The 17,333-nt window shown below is 45.2% G+C and overlaps 1 protein-coding gene across 1 annotated transcript; it reads left to right on the top strand.

Annotated features, from left to right (window-relative positions):
* Positions 1-11,221: 11,221 nt before the first annotated feature.
* On the top strand, positions 11,222-14,278 carry LOC137836998 (receptor-like protein kinase FERONIA). Its single transcript, XM_068645809.2, has one exon. The coding sequence runs from the start codon at positions 11,436-11,438 to the stop codon at positions 14,031-14,033; it is 2,598 nt and encodes an 865-aa protein (XP_068501910.1). The 5' UTR covers positions 11,222-11,435; the 3' UTR covers positions 14,034-14,278.
* Positions 14,279-17,333: the final 3,055 nt, after the last annotated feature.

Genomic DNA, 17,333 nt, shown 5'->3' with positions numbered 1-17,333 from the left:
AAGAAATAGATCTTTGTATAGTCTGAAAAATCTCTAAGACAATGGAAGAAACGATTTGATGAGTTTATTGCCAGAATTGGTTTTGAACGTAGTAAGTATGACACTTGTGTCTACTTCAAGTTCTTAGCAGATGGTCTATTCATTATATTGTTGTTGTATGTAGATGATATTCTAATACCAAGCAATAGTAAACTCAAGGTGATAAATGTTATATCTGAACTAAATAATGAGTTTGAGATGAAGGACTTAAGGGATGCTAGAAAGATATTGGGGATTGAGATCTCTATACGAAGAGAATTGAAGCGTCTGTAATTCTCTCAGGAGACCTACCTTAAAAAAATTCTTAACAAGTTTGACATGACAAACTTGAAACCTATTTTTACACTGCTGATTACAAATTAAGTGATAAACAATCTCCTAAGACGGTGAAGGAATAATATTATATGAATGATATTCCATATGCAAATTTGATTACTTCACTGATATATGCAATGATCTATACACGTCCTGATCCTGCCGGCAACTCAAACGTGGAGGAATCGCTTCGTGGCACTCTCTGCCCTGTCTTCGTGACTGCGTCTCCTGAAGAATCACCCTCTGAACTTTCTTTCAGATGTCTTCAAATGTGACCTGCAAAACACACAGACGGCGCCTCTAGCGGCCGTTTGCACTCCGACGATCAAGTTAGTCCAACAGAACCACCAGAAACTGGAAACTAGTAGTGTGGGTGTGAGAAAAAACTTGCACTCTGTTTTTCGTCTATCTTTTTTTCTCCCTCTGCTCTCACTCTGATTCTGCCTTTTATCTCTCTTTCCCTGCTTCTGGGCATAACAGAATTCTGTTATGCTTTTCTGGCATGTGTCAGAACCCTGTCATGCTTTTCAGAGAAAGCGTACCTTCAGAATCAGCGATGGGGAGCGTGAGAGTCTGCGCATGTCTGCGCTTGGCTGCGCCTGTCTGTACCTTTAGCGGTACGGAGTGCTCTTTTGTCTGGGCCGCACCCCTCTCAGATGATGACACGTGGAGGCCTGCAACTCACATCTAACCACACACGTGTCACTTACTGGAAGGGCTCTAGCGCCTCTCTTTGTCTGCCTAAGTTACGCCCTTGCGGAGTAACTTAGGATGCTTCTCTTATCTGGGTAAATTGCATACTCTTAGGAGAACGTCGGGTGTGGCTGGTCTAGGCGCACTCACCAAACGTTACTCTCTGCGTAGGCGACTTACCCTTCAGGATGACACGCACGTAATGGGTTGAGGGAATCACCAATCACTGACTGGCTTACTAGTTCCCTCAGGCCACTCTCGTACATGATTCCTTGAGGTGTGCTCATGCGAGATCCATGCGTAACGCTCTCGCTGGGAACCTTAGTCCCAGTTTAACTGCGTGTAACACGAGACCCCGATGACAGTACACCCGATGACTGATCAGTGTTTATTCGCTACTCGCGCTCTGCCTCCAGGCGCGAGTCTGGGAACTGGTCTGCTGGTGGTCACTTGGCTACTGACCACCGATCACCATTCTGGGTGATCTATCCCCCGACCTCTCTGCCGCCTGATCTTTCGGTGGTAACTTGGTTACTGACCACCGATCACCTCTCTTGGCGATCGTCCCCCTACCTCTCTGCCACCTGGTCCACGTGTCACCCTGCGAGTGGTCCACGTGGTTCTCTGATGCTGACGTCATCGACTACCGATGACCAATCGGATCACAAGCCCCCCAGTCTCGAGTCGAGAACTCGTTCTCAGCGAAGAGACTAAGTGGTCGTGCCTTCAGTCCACGTGGCAAGTGGGGCCGCCTCACGTGCCACCTCACGTGCTGCTTCTTTAACGTTTGGACTCCCTCTCTTAATCTCGCGACACGTGGCGCCATTGACGGCCAGCGTTGTGCGTCGCTAGCGCTTCTTTCATTCAAATTGGCGCGCCCTTCCACTGTTCCTTCATCTTCTTCATTCGACTCCCAGACTCTCTGCGAACTTCTCTTCTGCGCACCCATCTTTCTTCAAATTCTCTGCTTCCCAATCTCTTGCGATCATTCAAAGGTATGGTTTTTCTTTTCCCTGGCCCCTTTTTGGTCATCTTTACCGATTGCATTTATCATTCTAGTTATCATGCATCCATCTTCCCTGTTTTTCTTCTTCTCAACCCGCGCTAGGGTTTTTCTCGTGTTTCCGCCTTGACTTCTGCCTCCCCTTCTTTCTCCTTTACCTGGGCATTTCTTTCTCATTTCCTCTCTCTGTTTTTCACCGAACCATCCATCACTCTCTCCCTTTCTATTTCTGACCCTTCGTTTTCCTCCATTGCAGCTATCTCTCGATGGCTCGCTTGAAGCAGACCGCTCGTGTCATTGCCTCTTCTTCTGGTGCACAGCCCTCCGCGAGTGCACCAGCTTCGCCACCGCCTGTTGTCACCTCATTCCATGACAACGCCAAGGTCTATGACTGGGCCCCTCTGGCGTTGCTATCTGAAACGTCCATCTTGCTACCTGAGGACCATCTTAACTCACTCCTGAGCCACGACCCGGACGAACCCTCATGTTCCATAGACAGGGAAAACGACTTCCACATCCGAGTCCGCATCCCTCCCCGAGGGATGCCCATTTGCGCTGACGACAGGGCCACCAATGGGGTGCCCTTCGTTTTTGTTTACTCCGCGATCTTCAAAAGGTTGAAGCTGCGACTCCCCTTCACCTTCTTCGAGAAAGAGCTGATGATGGAGTTGAACGTCGCGCCCTGCCAACTCCACCCCAACGCCTGGGCCTTCATCCGGGCGTTTCAGATCCTGTGTAACCACTTTGGGCACAACGCCTCGGTGGAGGTGTTCCTTTACTTCTTTGAGGCGAAGAAACCAGGGGATAGGTTTTGGGTCAGCCTAAACGGGGTTGCTGGACGGGTGCTTCTGGGCCTGCACCAGCAGTCCTTCAAAGACTGGAAGGGCAGATTTTACATGATATCCGCCACCCCACAAAGTCCTCATCTGCTCGAGGGGTACCCCCTCTACTGGGTTCCCCAGGTTGCATTTAAAAAACCCAAGGACCTCGAGACCATGGCCCCCTACGAGCGCGAGCTGTGTGGGCTGCTCCTGGGGGCTAAGTTTGACTCCGCTCGCCTCATCAAGGATGAGTTTGATGTGGCTTCTCTGAAAAAATATATAGGTAGTTCTTTCTCTGCCGCCCCTCAGGACACTTATACCTCCTCATGCATGCTCTCATACATTTCACCTTGCTTGCGTCTCTTAGCTGTCTAATTTTCCCCTTTCTTGCCTATGCAGATTCAATGTCAGGGAAAGATAGGAGGTTGGCGGTGTTAGAGCTTGCTAAACATCGAGCGACCAAAGGGATTGGCTCCTCCTCTTCCACCACTGAGCCAATTGAAGCCCCTCCACTCTCGGTCGCGCCAGCTGAAGGCCCCGAGCAAGGGAAGAAAAGGAAAAGACTGGTGAAGGCTTCTTCGCTTGTACCTGTTGCTGCTGCTGCCTCAGTGGAAGAGGAAAGCTCTGGCTCCCCCCTCATTCACCGCCAGAGGAAGAGGCCAGTGGTCGAGGGGGTCTCGTCTCTTCAGCCTGGAGAGATCGAGGTGGTGGAGGTAGAGGAAGGTTCACCACCTCCCTCTCCCTCTACTCAACCTGCCCGAGAGCCCGCATGCCCACCTTCTCCTTGCCAACAATTGCCCCCAATCTCTCAACCGCCAACTTCCCCCCCAGCAGGCCAATCACCTGGTCCATCCGCTCACCCTGCTGGGGGTGCTTCTGCTCAAAACGAGGGTGCCCCGACTCCTCTACCAATCTCCACCGCAAATGCTGAACATGGTGGGTCCGACTCACGCCCAAGCAACTCTGGGGCCAACCATGAGAACTTCAGCAGAGTTATCTCCATGGTGCGACAGCACATCAGCAACGGGGAGCTCGTCGACTGGAGCGGGGAGGAGATAGATGCACACCTTGCCAAGCAGGTGGTGCTCTCGCTGGAGTTCTCCACCCAGCATCGCAAGCAGAAAGCCCTGGAGAAAAGGGTGAAGGAACTTGAGCACGACAAGGAGTCGCTGCAAAGTGACCTTGAAGCCGCTCAGGGGTCTGTTGAGCTGATGCGAGGCATGGTGGAGAAGGCCAGGAAGGAGTATTTGGTGCAGGTCCAGGAGACCATCAAGATGGAGATCTTGATGGGGCAGACTGTTGGTCCTCTGGACTGCAAGGTGGTAGAGCTACAGGCTGAGAATTCTTCCTTGCGCGAACGGAGTCAGATGGTGGAGGAGTTACAGGCTGAGAACGCCTCTCTACGTCAACAAGATTCTCAGCGGGTGGAGATGCTCAAGGCCGCCAAAGAGGCAACTGCTGCTGCTGAAAGGAAGCTTGAGGAGGCAGTGGGTAAGCTGTCTGAAGCTGCCTCCTCCCTTGCTGCCCTCACCACGCAGAGGGATGCTGCGGAGGCTTCGAGGCAAAGTCTGGAGGCGGAGAAAGAGGACTTGATGAACGTGGGCGCTGATTCCCTCATTGATGGATTCGAGCTGGCGCTCGAGCAAGTCCGCTGCGTCCTCCCAGAACTGGACCTTTCACAATTCAGCATTCATCACTCAGTGGTAGATGGAAAACTTAGGCCTCCTACTCCCTGAATCTCTTCCCTTTTGTGAATTTGACTTCTCTGTACAAAGCTTCATTCTGTAACCTTACGTTTCTGCACCATTCAACTCATTGTAACTGACAATTGTATGAATATCTCTGGTGATATACCTTGATTTTAACTGCTCAATTTCTCTTTGTATTTTCTTTGAACTTCACTTGTCTCTATGTGCGCGACTGATTGTTAGCTAGTTTAGGTTCAGCGCGATCTTGGGCTTTACCTTTCCTTTCGCACACGACTAAGCGTTAACCAGCTCAGGCTTAGCGCGATCTGCTTCTCTTACTCTTTGCGCGCGACTAAGTGTTAACCAGCTTAGGCTTAGCGCGATCTGCTTCTCTTACTCTTTGCGCGCGACTAAGTGTTAACCAGCTTAGGCTTAGCGCGATCTGCTTCTCTTACTCTTTGCGCACGACTAAGTGTTAACCAGCTTAGGCTTAGCGCGATCTGCTTCTCTGTCGCTCTAGCGCTAAGTGCATAAAGGACTTTGACATCGATCGCTCAAAGTGATGCCTCGTCTTGGGGAAAGAAAAGTGTTTCTCGTTAACCCCTTTTACTTTCCCCAAGGTCACCCTTTGGCGGGTTGAGTCGCTCGATCCCTGTCTCACTCCTGGGGTGAGAAAGGTTTCTGACTAAGAGTCTTACTGGGCCAATGTTGGTGTATGCCAAGTGGGTAAGGACGTTTTGTCAAAACCTTTCCTTTCCCCCCCTTGGTCTTACTAGCACCCCTGGCTTTTCAAACCTTTAACTGCTTGCACTCACACCTGGGGTGAGGAAGACTTAGATCGGTGCCAGTACTTGCGCCTAGGGCAAGTAGGGCCTAACCAATCACCTGCACTTGCACCTGGGGCAAGGAGGATTTTAACTTAAATACTTGAGCACACTTGACATGCTGGAAATTTTCTTTAATTGGGTGGCCTCGTTAAAAACCCTCCTTAGGGAAAAGAGTGCCCCCTTGTCTGTTCAGCTGTTTCCACCACATACAAACATGTGTCTTTTAGCGCGAGAACGCCTATTACTGTACAACTTTAACTGAAATAAAATTTTAAATGGGTGGCGTTCCACGTTCTGGGGATTGCTCCTCCTTCCAAAGTCTCTAGGCGATAGGCTCCGTTCTCTAATGTCTCCACCACTCTGTATGGGCCTGTCCACTTTGGGGATAACTTGTTCTGCATGTCATTCTGATGCGCCTTTCTCATCACCAGATCACCTTCCTGGAAGCGCCTGGGCCTCACTTTAGAGTTGTGCCTCCGCTCTACTCTTCTCTTCACAGCTTCAGCACTGACTCTGGCCTCTTCTCGCACTTCGTCTAGCAGATCCAGATTCACCTTACGCTCTTCATTGGACTCTTCAGCAACGAAGTTCAAGAATCTGGGGGAGCTCTCCTGTATCTCTACAGGAATCATGGCGTCTGTCCCATAGACAAGGCTGAAGGGTGTCTCATGGGTGCTGGACTGTGGGGTGGTGTGATAAGACCATACAATTCTGGGGACCTCCTCTGCCCAGCCTCCTTTGGCCTTGTCTAGTCTTCGCTTCAGCCCCCTGAGCAGCACTCGATTTGCTGACTCCACCTGCCCATTTGTTTGTGGGTGCTCCACTGAAGCGAAAACCTGTTGTATCTTTAACTCTTCACACATCTTCCTCAGCTGATGACTTGTGAACTGGGTGCCATTGTCGGAAACCAGCCTCTTGGGTATTCCGAAGCGACAGACAATGTTCTTCCAGACGAAGTGTTCGACTTTCTGTGCGGTGATGTGTGCAACTGGCTCTGCCTCCACCCACTTAGTGAAATATTCGATGGCCACAATGAGGAACTTCATCTGCCTTGTCGCCAGGGGAAAAGGTCCTAGGATGTCAATCCCCCATGCATGGAATGGCCACGGGCTATGGATGGACATCAACTCCTCAGGGGGTGCCTTGTGCCAATCTGCATGCAGCTGACATTGTTTGCATCGCTGAGCAAACCTTATGCAATCTTCCTTCAGCTTTGGCCAGTAGTACCCCGCGCGGAGTACTCTATGCACCCGTCTTCCTGCTGTGATGAGAGAAATGACCACAGGGTCGTTGTCGTGCGGGACAACGTCCCGTAGGTCAGCTTTCCTGAAGATAATGTCCACCTCAGGGTAATGACTCTCATTCACTGCATCTACCGCCATCACCGATCGAGTGTATCTCCTTCTTTGTGAAGCTGTGCATCCCCCACCAGAGAAGCCTCCAGCGATCGTCTGCACTTCCCCATGCACAGGGACTTCATGCTGTTGCTCTCCAGTTTGGGATCCTGACGCGCGATCACCCTGCGGCTCACGCAGGTAATCTGCTAGAAAACCAGACTTCACCAACTCTTCCAGTTGGTGTCCCAGCGCCAAACAGGAATGAAGTGTATGGCCAAAGGCCTGATGAAACTCACACCATTCATTCTTCTTCCTTCTGAGTACCTTATCTGTCTTCTCTGGTGCTCGTAGTCTTGCTGCTACGGCAGGAAGGGCGATGAGATCCGCCAATCCCACCATGAAGTTGTATCTCGGGGGTGCGTTATTCTCCCTTGCACGCCCCTTACTCTGGTCTTTGCCTAGTGCATAGGGACGAGGTTTTTCCCGCACCTTCTTCCCCTCTTTGGCCTCATGCACCCTTGCTTGCTGTGGTTTTCCTTGCCCTCCACGCAGTCTGGGCGGTGCAGCACTTCCCCTCTTCTCAGAAACCTCTGTTTCTGCCACTATGTGCGCCACCGCACGTCGTCGGATCTCTGCAAAGGTGCTGGGATGGCTCCTGATGAGAGACTCGCTGAAAGGGCCAGGCAGCACTCCCTTCTTAAACGCGTGCACAAGCATATCTTCATCTTTGCTGGGTAGTCTAACCACTTGTGCCCCAAATCGGTTGAGGTAGTCCTTCAGCGACTCCCCCTGGTATTGGCGCACGTCGAACAGGTCGTAGGACACCACTGCAGGTGCCTTGTTGACGATGTATTGTTCAATGAAGAGCTTCGAGAACTGAGAGAAAGACGTGATATGCCCTTCTGGTAAACTCACGAACCACTCCATGGCGATTCCGCTCAATGTGCTCATGAACATCTTGCAGTACACAGCGTCTGAGCCCCCAGACAACATCATCTGGGTGTGGAATGCCGTCAGATGCGCCTCCGGGTCTTCTACCCCCTTGAACGACGCTTTTACCCCCACCAGGTTGGGAGGCACCATGGTTCCCATGATCTCAGGGGAGAATGGCATGGGAAATGCCCTTGGAGGTGAGGGCTGCCTAGACACCCTTTCGTCAACAACGTGCTCCCTCTGCGCCTGCAGCGTCCTTCTCAACTCTTCGTTGACACGATTCAGCTCGTCGTTCCTGCTTTGCGACGCAGCCAACTCCGTCTGCATCCTTTCTTGTTCAACTTTCGACGCTGCAGCGTTATCCTGCAGCGTGCGCACCATTTCCAGGACCTGCGCCATTGTCACAGCTCCTTCGTCAGCAGATGGCGCAGGTGATGGTTGTCTGTTTCTAGGCATCTTCTCTATCAAAGAAACTGATAAAACTCTGGTGAGCTTTAAGACTGTGGTATATATGGGACAACGATTCACTCGTGCCCCACGGTGGGCGCCAAATGATCATGCCGGCAACTCAAACGTGGAGGAATCGCTTCGTGGCACTCTCTGCCCTGTCTTCGCGACTGCGTCTCCTGAAGAATCACCCTCTGAACTTTCTTTCAGATGTCTTCAAATGTGACCTGCAAAACACACAGACGGCGCCTCTAGCGGCCGTTTGCACTCCGACGATCAAGTTAGTCCAACAGAACCACCAGAAACTGGAAACTAGTAGTGTGGGTGTGAGAAAAAACTTGCACTCTGTTTTTCGTCTATCTTTTTTTCTCCCTCTGCTCTCACTCTGATTCTGCCTTTTATCTCTCTTTCCCTGCTTCTGGGCATAACAGAATTCTGTTATGCTTTTCTGGCATGTGTCAGAACCCTGTCATGCTTTTCAGAGAAAGCGTACCTTCAGAATCAGCGATGGGGAGCGTGAGAGTCTGCGCATGTCTGCGCTTGGCTGCGCCTGTCTGTACCTTTAGCGGTACGGAGTGCTCTTTTGTCTGGGCCGCACCCCTCTCAGATGATGACACGTGGAGGCCTGCAACTCACATCTAACCACACACGTGTCACTTACTGGAAGGGCTCTAGCGCCTCTCTTTGTCTGCCTAAGTTACGCCCTTGCGGAGTAACTTAGGATGCTTCTCTTATCTGGGTAAATTGCATACTCTTAGGAGAACGTCGGGTGTGGCTGGTCTAGACGCACTCACCAAACGTTACTCTCTGCGTAGGCAACTTACCCTTCAGGATGACACGCACGTAATGGGTTGAGGGAATCACCAATCACCGACTGGCTTACTAGTTCCCTCAGGCCACTCTCGTGCATGATTCCTTGAGGTGTGCTCATGCGAGGTCCATGCGTAACGCTCTCGCTGGGAACCTTAGTCCCAGTTTAACTGCGTGTAACACGAGACCCCGATGACAGTACACCCGATGACTGATCAGTGTTTATTCGCTACTCGTGCTCTGCCTCCAGGCGCGAGTCTGGGAACTGGTCTGCTGGTGGTCACTTGGCTACTGACCACCGATCACCATTCTGGGTGATCTATCCCCCGACCTCTCTGCCGCCTGATCTGTCGGTGGTAACTTGGTTACTGACCACCGATCACCTCTCTTGGCGATCGTCCCCCTACCTCTCTGCCACCTAGTCCACGTGTCACCCTGCGAGTGGTCCACGTGATTCTCTGATGCTGACGTCATCGACTACCGATGACCGATCGGATCACGTCCTAACATAACTTATGTTGTAAGTGTTATTAACAATTTTAGAAAATATCACAATATGTAATCAAGAATTTAATTCATTGTTACGCATTCTTCTAATCAAGAATTTAAGATTTGAGTTTCAAATTAAGGGGAATGAGATTTTTCCATAACTCACCCTGAAAGTGTTCTTACACGAGATCATGTTAAGAAAAAAAATAGATAATAGACCCATTCATAAGGCTCTACCTAAAGCACAAATCTTTAAAAAACTTATCTTTCTACACATAAATTTTAAGTGAAATTTGATAATGTACCGGTGTGGGCGAGGCCAACCCCTGGTCTCCCTGCCTGAAACCCACCTGGCTGCCCGAGACCTGGTCAACCTGACCAAGACCTGGTCAACCTGATCAAGACCTGGTCGACCCGACCAAGACCAAGGGGGAGCCGGCCGAAACCTGATAGACTTGGCCGAACAACGAGGCCAACGACCACCTGGCCGAGACCTTAGAAGACCTGTCCAAGACGACCGAGACCAGGGAAATCTGGTCGGTGACCGATTCATCCTTGGGGAACTTGGCCGACGGCCAATCCTGATTACCATTAACGCTCAAACTAAAGTCAACGAAGTTAATCCATCATTAAGGATTAGGTAATACAACCCTAAGCGGTATCCACCCCGATAAACGGGTCCAACAAGGTAAGCCCATTAGAATAATATAAATAGCACGCATCCCAAGGAGTGAGGTATGTCATTTATTACTGTTCACCTACTTGAAAGCTAACCACCCGCTTTACTGACTTGAGCGTCGGAGTGCCTTCGCAGGTACCCCACCATCCGATGTTCACCCGAGACCGAGTGCCGAAGGAGAAGCAGGAGGACGAGAAGAATGCCAACACATCACTCAGTCACCTGACCGACCGAAGAAAGTAGAATTAGACTTCAATAGTTCTTTAAGTCCAATCTTCCTAGTAGGAACAGTTAATATTAGAATAACTAATTCAAATAACCTTATTTTAAAATGTCTAATTTGTAAAACTATTTTTTAGTATTTTAAATAATGATCTGAATAAACGGATAAACAGAAAGTGGATACTTTTATGTTATAAATAATTTTTTTAAATAAAGTATACGGTGTAAATATTTTTTATATGATGTTATATATTTAATTTAATTTTTTTTTATATTCACAAATAATTTACACAAGTTATAGTTAAATTTAAAGTTATCACCTTGTTTTAATAAATGTAAATATAAATATATTATAAATAAAATGCAATTAAAATATAAACAAGAGACACACATATATATATATATATACATATATATATATATATTGTTAGTTATTAATTTATTCTAAATCTATAACATTATATAAAAATACGTTAAGCAATTTGGTTTATTTTTATTTTTAATTATAAATATAAATCAAACCATTTGATTGAGAAGAAAATAAATTAAAAAAAATAATTTTAATCATTTTTTTATGGAGAAAAAAAAAACAACGAGCAAAGGTGACACTTGCCAATTGGACGGTATTATTTGCTGTCTATTTTTGTATAATCTAACTAAAGTTTTTTGCTCTCAAACATATATTCTATGTATATTGTGTGACCACTAGTCCTAAATATGATAGATTCATAAAATTATATCCCTAACATCACACAATAAAGTGAAAACTTGAATATATTTTTTAGTTACTTGCCAAGTTATTCAATTTTAATATTTATTTATAACTTTTTGTTGTTTGTTTTGATTAAAAAATTGAAATTACTAATTCTGTTCTTAAAAAAATATGTAAATTTTAATTTAAGCTTTTATAAATTTTTAATTTCCTTACTTAGAGAGGAATAAATTGTTGCGCAGAAAGGAAAATAGAAAAAAATATTTTATCAATATTTTGGTAGGCCTGTGGAAATTTGAAATATGAAGTTCTTTCAACTCCACGTATTTGCTACTTTGACTGGTCCAAGTCATTCAGAGACTCTCAACATTCCTTTAGTATTAAGCGCTCCCAACAGTTCTCACTTGTTAACACCAAACCATGACCTCCTTAACACTCTTCTTCCTCCTTCTCTACTTCTCCCTACACCTCCACGCCTACACCCCCGAGGATATTTTCACCATCAGTTGCGGCACCACCGGGAAATCCTCCGACGCTCAAAGAAGGTGGACCGGCGACGAAGACACAAAGTACTTATCTTTCAAAGAAGGCTCCGTTTCAGAGAAGGCAACAAGACAGTCTCCTTCCACCAATCAAATCCCCTATTCCACTGCACGCTTGTCCCGTTCCCAATTCAACTACTCCTTCCCCGTCTCCCCAGGCCCCAAATTCCTTCGCCTCTTCTTCTACCCTTCCGACTACCCTTCCTTTCCCCGCAGCCACGCATCTTTCACCGTTCAATCCAACCAATTCACTCTCCTCAACGCTTTCAACGCCTCTCTTCACGCCGACGCTCAAGTGGCCGACGCTCAAGCCGCCGACACTATCTTCCGAGAATACGTTGTCAACGTCAACGACAGTGAGAGGCTTGTCCTCACCTTCACTCCCTCCTATCCAAACTCCTACGCTTTCATCAATGGAATCGAGGTGCTTTCCATGCCAACCGATTTATATTACACTCCACAAGATGATACAGGAGTCAAGCTAGTGGGACATGGTACGCAATTCAACGTTCTAACCAGCTTCGCGCTCCAGACTGAGTATAGAATCAAATCTGGGGGCCAAGAAATCCCGCCACAAAACGACACCGGTTTGCTCAGGGATTGGGCTCACGAAGAAGCTTTTTTTATTAAAGAAAATCCACAGAATAATGATCTATCAGCTGACATCGATGGGAAGATGAACATAACCGTGAATCCTGATTACGTGGCACCGAAGGAACTGTTCAGAACAGCGCGTAACCAGGGCACAAACGGCACTCTGAACCAAATGAGCAACCTGACTTGGGTGTTCCCCGTTGATTGTGGCTTCACTTACGTTCTCAGACTCCACTTTTGCGAGCTTGATCCTCTTATCAATGACATCGGTGACAGACAATTCTTCATTTACATAAATAGCCAGTTGGCTCAAGATCGTGCAGACGTAATGAAATGGAGTGCGAAACGAAAAGGCCTAGCTGTGCACAGAAACTACGCCGTAATGATTCCCATGAATGGTACTCAGAAAAAGTTTAATCTCTCGCTTCAAATGCATCCTTACGACAGCAGTGTGGATACGGATTACAGCGACGCCTTCCTGAACGGTCTCGAGATCTTCAAAATCAGCGAAGCTGGCTCAAACAACCTCTCAGGACCCAACCCGGACCCGGTTCAGACTCCACAGAACAACAATCCCGACCAAAACGGAAAGACCAGAAGCGGAAGTGAAACGACGATAATTGCCGTCCTAGCAGGGGCGGTGTCCGGCGTCGTTTTGATCTCGCTAATCGTTTTCCTTGTCCTGTTTTTCCGACTCAAGAGAACAACAAAGCCAAAAGATTACAACACGTCAAAGTCTTCCACGACTTCCAAGTGGGGTCCACTCTCCTTCACAACGACCAAGTCAACTACCACAAACACTTCTCTACCGTCCGATCTCTGCCGCCACTTCTCCCTTTCGGAGATCAAAGCCGCCACTAAAAACTTCGACGATGTCTTCATCGTGGGCGTCGGGGGATTCGGCCACGTGTACAAGGGCTACATCGACGCCGGTTCCACCCCGGTGGCCATCAAGCGCCTGAAACCGGAATCGCAGCAGGGTGCGCACGAGTTCATGAACGAGATCGAGATGCTCTCGCAGCTCCGCCATCTTCATCTCGTGTCCCTAATCGGATACTGCAACGAGATGAACGAGATGATCCTTGTCTACGACTTCATGGAGCGTGGCACCCTACGAGACCATCTCTACAACACGGACAACCCCGCCATCTCGTGGAAGCAGCGGTTGCAGATCTGTATCGGCGCCGCGCGTGGACTCCACTATCTCCACACTGGCGCGAAGCACACGATCATCCACCGCGACGTGAAAAGCACGAACATCTTGTTGGATGAGAAGTGGGTTGCAAAGGTTTCGGACTTTGGGCTTTCAAGATTTGGGCCCACAGGCATGGACAAGTCCCACGTGAGTACCCATGTGAAGGGAAGCTTCGGCTATATCGATCCGGAATACTACAAACGTCATCGTGTGACGGAAAAGTCTGATGTTTACTCCTTCGGCGTTGTGCTGTTTGAGGTACTGTGTGGTCGTCCACCTTTGGTTCACTCTGCGGAGACGAAACAGGTGTCGCTTTCTTATTGGGTGAGACATTGTGACCGAATGGGGACCATAACAGAGATTGTGGAGCCGACATTGAAGAAGAAGATAACAGGAGAGTGCCTGAAGAAGTTTTGTGAGATTGGGATGAGCTGTTTGTTGGAAGATGGGGCGAAGAGACCGAGCATGAAGGATGTGGTTGGGATGCTGGAGTTTACCCTGCAGCTACAAGAAAGTGCAGAGCAAAGCGCAATTGAGAAAGGAGTGGAAATTAGTGAATATAGCTTTAGTACTACTGATTTGAGTGTGACTTCCACGACTTCCAGTAGTGAAGACACCAGCTATAGTAATAATACGGTCTTGTCTTGCACTCCTTTCTCAGAGATTATGGATCCAAAGCCGCGTTGACCCAATCCAATTAACGCAGACCTCTGCAAGTCCTGGGATAATGAAAACCAAAATTATTTTAGGACCTACGAACTACGTTTAGGCTTTTAAATTTTTTTTTGTTCTATCACTTCTATACTTTTAATAAATTGTATCGCAACAAAGACAAAGTACATTAAGTTTTGTTGCTACTTATCCCAATATCATATAACAATTCCCTTATGATACAAATACATTACTTAATGGATTATTTTTTGTACTCGAAAGGAGTGTGTTCTTATCTGGGTGATGTGTGGAGTCTTATGAGGTTGAAAGTCCTAGATGAACTCAAAAGTTAATATTTTCTTTTAAAGATAGTAGAGCTTTGATGATAGTAGACTGATTAAAAATATATTTATAGAAAACTTTTTGATGTTGAAGTCATTGAAAGTATGGAAAAATATAAATGAATAGTAAAGAAAGTATTAAGTGAATTAAGAATATTTTTTGAGATGATATTTATAGACCTTGGTAGTTTGTATAATGTCTTAAATATCATGCGGTTATTGCATATTCGTGTCAAGTTATATGGAAACGTGGATCGGTTATTTTTCAGTATAAGCAATAAAAGTGGTAATTGTAGGTGGTTAATTTCCGTTATCTCGGTTAACTGCTTCATAAATATCGATATTGGGTAGTACTCAGCCTCCCAAGCTCAGGAATTCGACCTTAGTATAGTTTACTTACTTATTCACTTCAGATGGTGTGTGGTGCACTTTTGCTTTCCTTTCTCCCTGTACTTTTTCTTTCAATTTTTCTTGTGCTCGTTCGTGTTTGCTACCCACTTTTTTTAACTAGGAATGTCTACCTCTTCTACTACTGCTTCCAATTCCTTCTCCTTTTACTCCCATAGTGTCGTGATAGCCACCATCAATGAATCGGGGAGTGATAAAACTGTTAGTCATGTCAAGACTCAAAATAAAACTAAATGCCCCTAATGTAGTGTAAGAAAAACATCACATGTACATAACTCATTGCCTATAATTTTTTGGTTACAAATTAATAAAGAGAAAAGAAAAATTGGAATTAAATACATTGTAAAAAAAAATTAAACAATAAAACAAAGTGAATACTAGACCGTCTATAGACAATCATCTGATGGACTGTTTAGCAACACATAAAAATGTAAAAATAGGAATATAGACAATAGAAAAATAAAGACATAAACATAGAGGGCAAGGTAAATGAAAAATGAAAGGAATGAAACAAAATTCATTAAAACGCAATTGTCACATCATTTAGTTTACAATTGCTTGCTAGTCCGTCTGATGATTGCTTTGGAGAAAATCAAATGACTTTCAATGAAAGATTCTTCACACAATGATTAAACCTTCTAGTAAACAACCACTTACTAGACTGTCTAATGGGTATATGAAGAAATTGCAGAAAAGGAAAAAAGAAACAAAAAAGTAAATGAGAAAGAACATAAATGGCAAAATCTTAAATTACAAGAAAAGTAGATGACAAAAATTGTAAATCTCAAGAAATGTAAATTGCTAAAAAGTAAACGGTTGGAAAAGTAAATTGCTGGAAATTAAATTGCATAATTGTAGATTGCAGTAAATTTAGATGGCTGAAACGTAAAATAGGGCGTAGTAGAAAATATAAATGACATTGAATTAAAATCTAATTGAAACAAAGAACTTGTAAACTAGAATTGTAAAGTGCATAAATGTAAACAAACAAGAATTACAACGAATTAAAAACAAGAAAACGAAATTCAATTTTCAAACGAAAAATATGGAACAAAAACCATGATTATTAATCTTCATCTTCAATTTGCAAAAGAAGCAAATCTAGAATCCTTGTTACTGAAGAAAACACAATGAATTAGTTTGTATGATAAATGAATTAGTTTGTATGATTCTCGTTTCACTGCTACCAATTTTCAAAACAAAATTCAACTTCGAACAACGATTACAAAACATTGAACAAAAAGAGAAGAAGAAATGATGGAGAAAACATAGAAGAAAACAAAGTACTTTTTATTAGAAATGAAACATCAAAAACAGAAAACGAACTATAGAAAATTAAACTAATCAACTTCATTATTTGACTCCTTATCTCTTTATAATCTATTCTACTTCATATTGTCTATCTTTGTGTTTCTAATCAATTTTATTTATAGAGTTTCTACTTTTGAATGAGTTTTAACTTTAACCATTAACGACCCTCGATTCCCAGTTATATTATTAACTAACTTCTGCAACTTTTTTCTTTTCAAACACTATTGACCATCTAAAGTCAATCATCGTTATTGTTGATCTTCTACTGCCTATTTTCAGCGAAGGGTTGACCTTCTAGAGTTTGTTTCTGAGATTTTTCATCATTTTAGCTCCCGATTTCCAAGTCTCACTTCTTTAACAGTTTCTTCCATGATTCTTAGGTCAATTTCATCTTCAAATAAAATTTTCAAAAGGTTAAAACATTACATTAGACAAATTAGGCAAAATATAAGCTATAAGAAGTCGTTTTTAAGTCATTTTTGTAGAAACTCTTTTATTTTAGAGAAAGTGCAAATGTAATCTAAAAACAAATAAGATCAAAAGAAACTCCAAGAAAATGCAATTAGGCTAAAGAAATACAACATAATTGAGAGTTATCAGAGAGGAATGAGGTCAACGCTACTATGGCTAAGCAAAAGGCCTCCATCCAAGATATTGGAGGGACTTCTAGGCCAAGCTCGTCCAAGAAGACAAGAAAGGACAAATTTCTTCCTTTATCTGATTCATAATACTTCTGGGTACTCGGTGAGGTTGCTTTTTATGCCTTCGAGTTTACCTCGAAGGATAAGTTGGAGGAGTTCATCTCATCCTTTAATATATGTTCTGAAGCCATGGCCGATTTTGTGGCAGATAGTCATTGTGCTAAGAGCGACCAAGTTTACATGAAGCATCAATGTTCTAGGACTTTACCTTTATGTATGAGTACTTTTTTTAAAGAACTTGACATTACCTTTCCATCTCTCCCACCTCAACTAGATTGTCTACCCTAGCTAGATTGTCTAGCCTTAGACCATCACCCTTAGGCGATCTCCAAATAACCAACCATATCAGACCATATATGCTGAATAAATTTCTATCTTCTATCTATGCTTTGTACAATACTACCACTCATCCATGGAAGCAACTATGCCATTTCACACACCCTCCAGACCCACCCAGTTCCATCCACTATTTAAAGGCTTCTTCATCATAACAGGTTTGCTTCATAGTTTACCAAGGTACTGCATGCCTAGGTTAGACACTCCAGCTAGTAGTGTTTTTGCACCATTGTGGATCA

This window comes from Phaseolus vulgaris, chromosome 4, assembly GCF_051622355.1.
Source record: "Phaseolus vulgaris cultivar YP4 chromosome 4, ASM5162235v1, whole genome shotgun sequence".
Classification (NCBI taxonomy): Eukaryota; Viridiplantae; Streptophyta; class Magnoliopsida; order Fabales; family Fabaceae; genus Phaseolus; species Phaseolus vulgaris.
The sequence above is the reverse complement of the archived record's forward strand: the minus strand, read 5'-3'. Positions and strand labels throughout refer to the sequence as shown.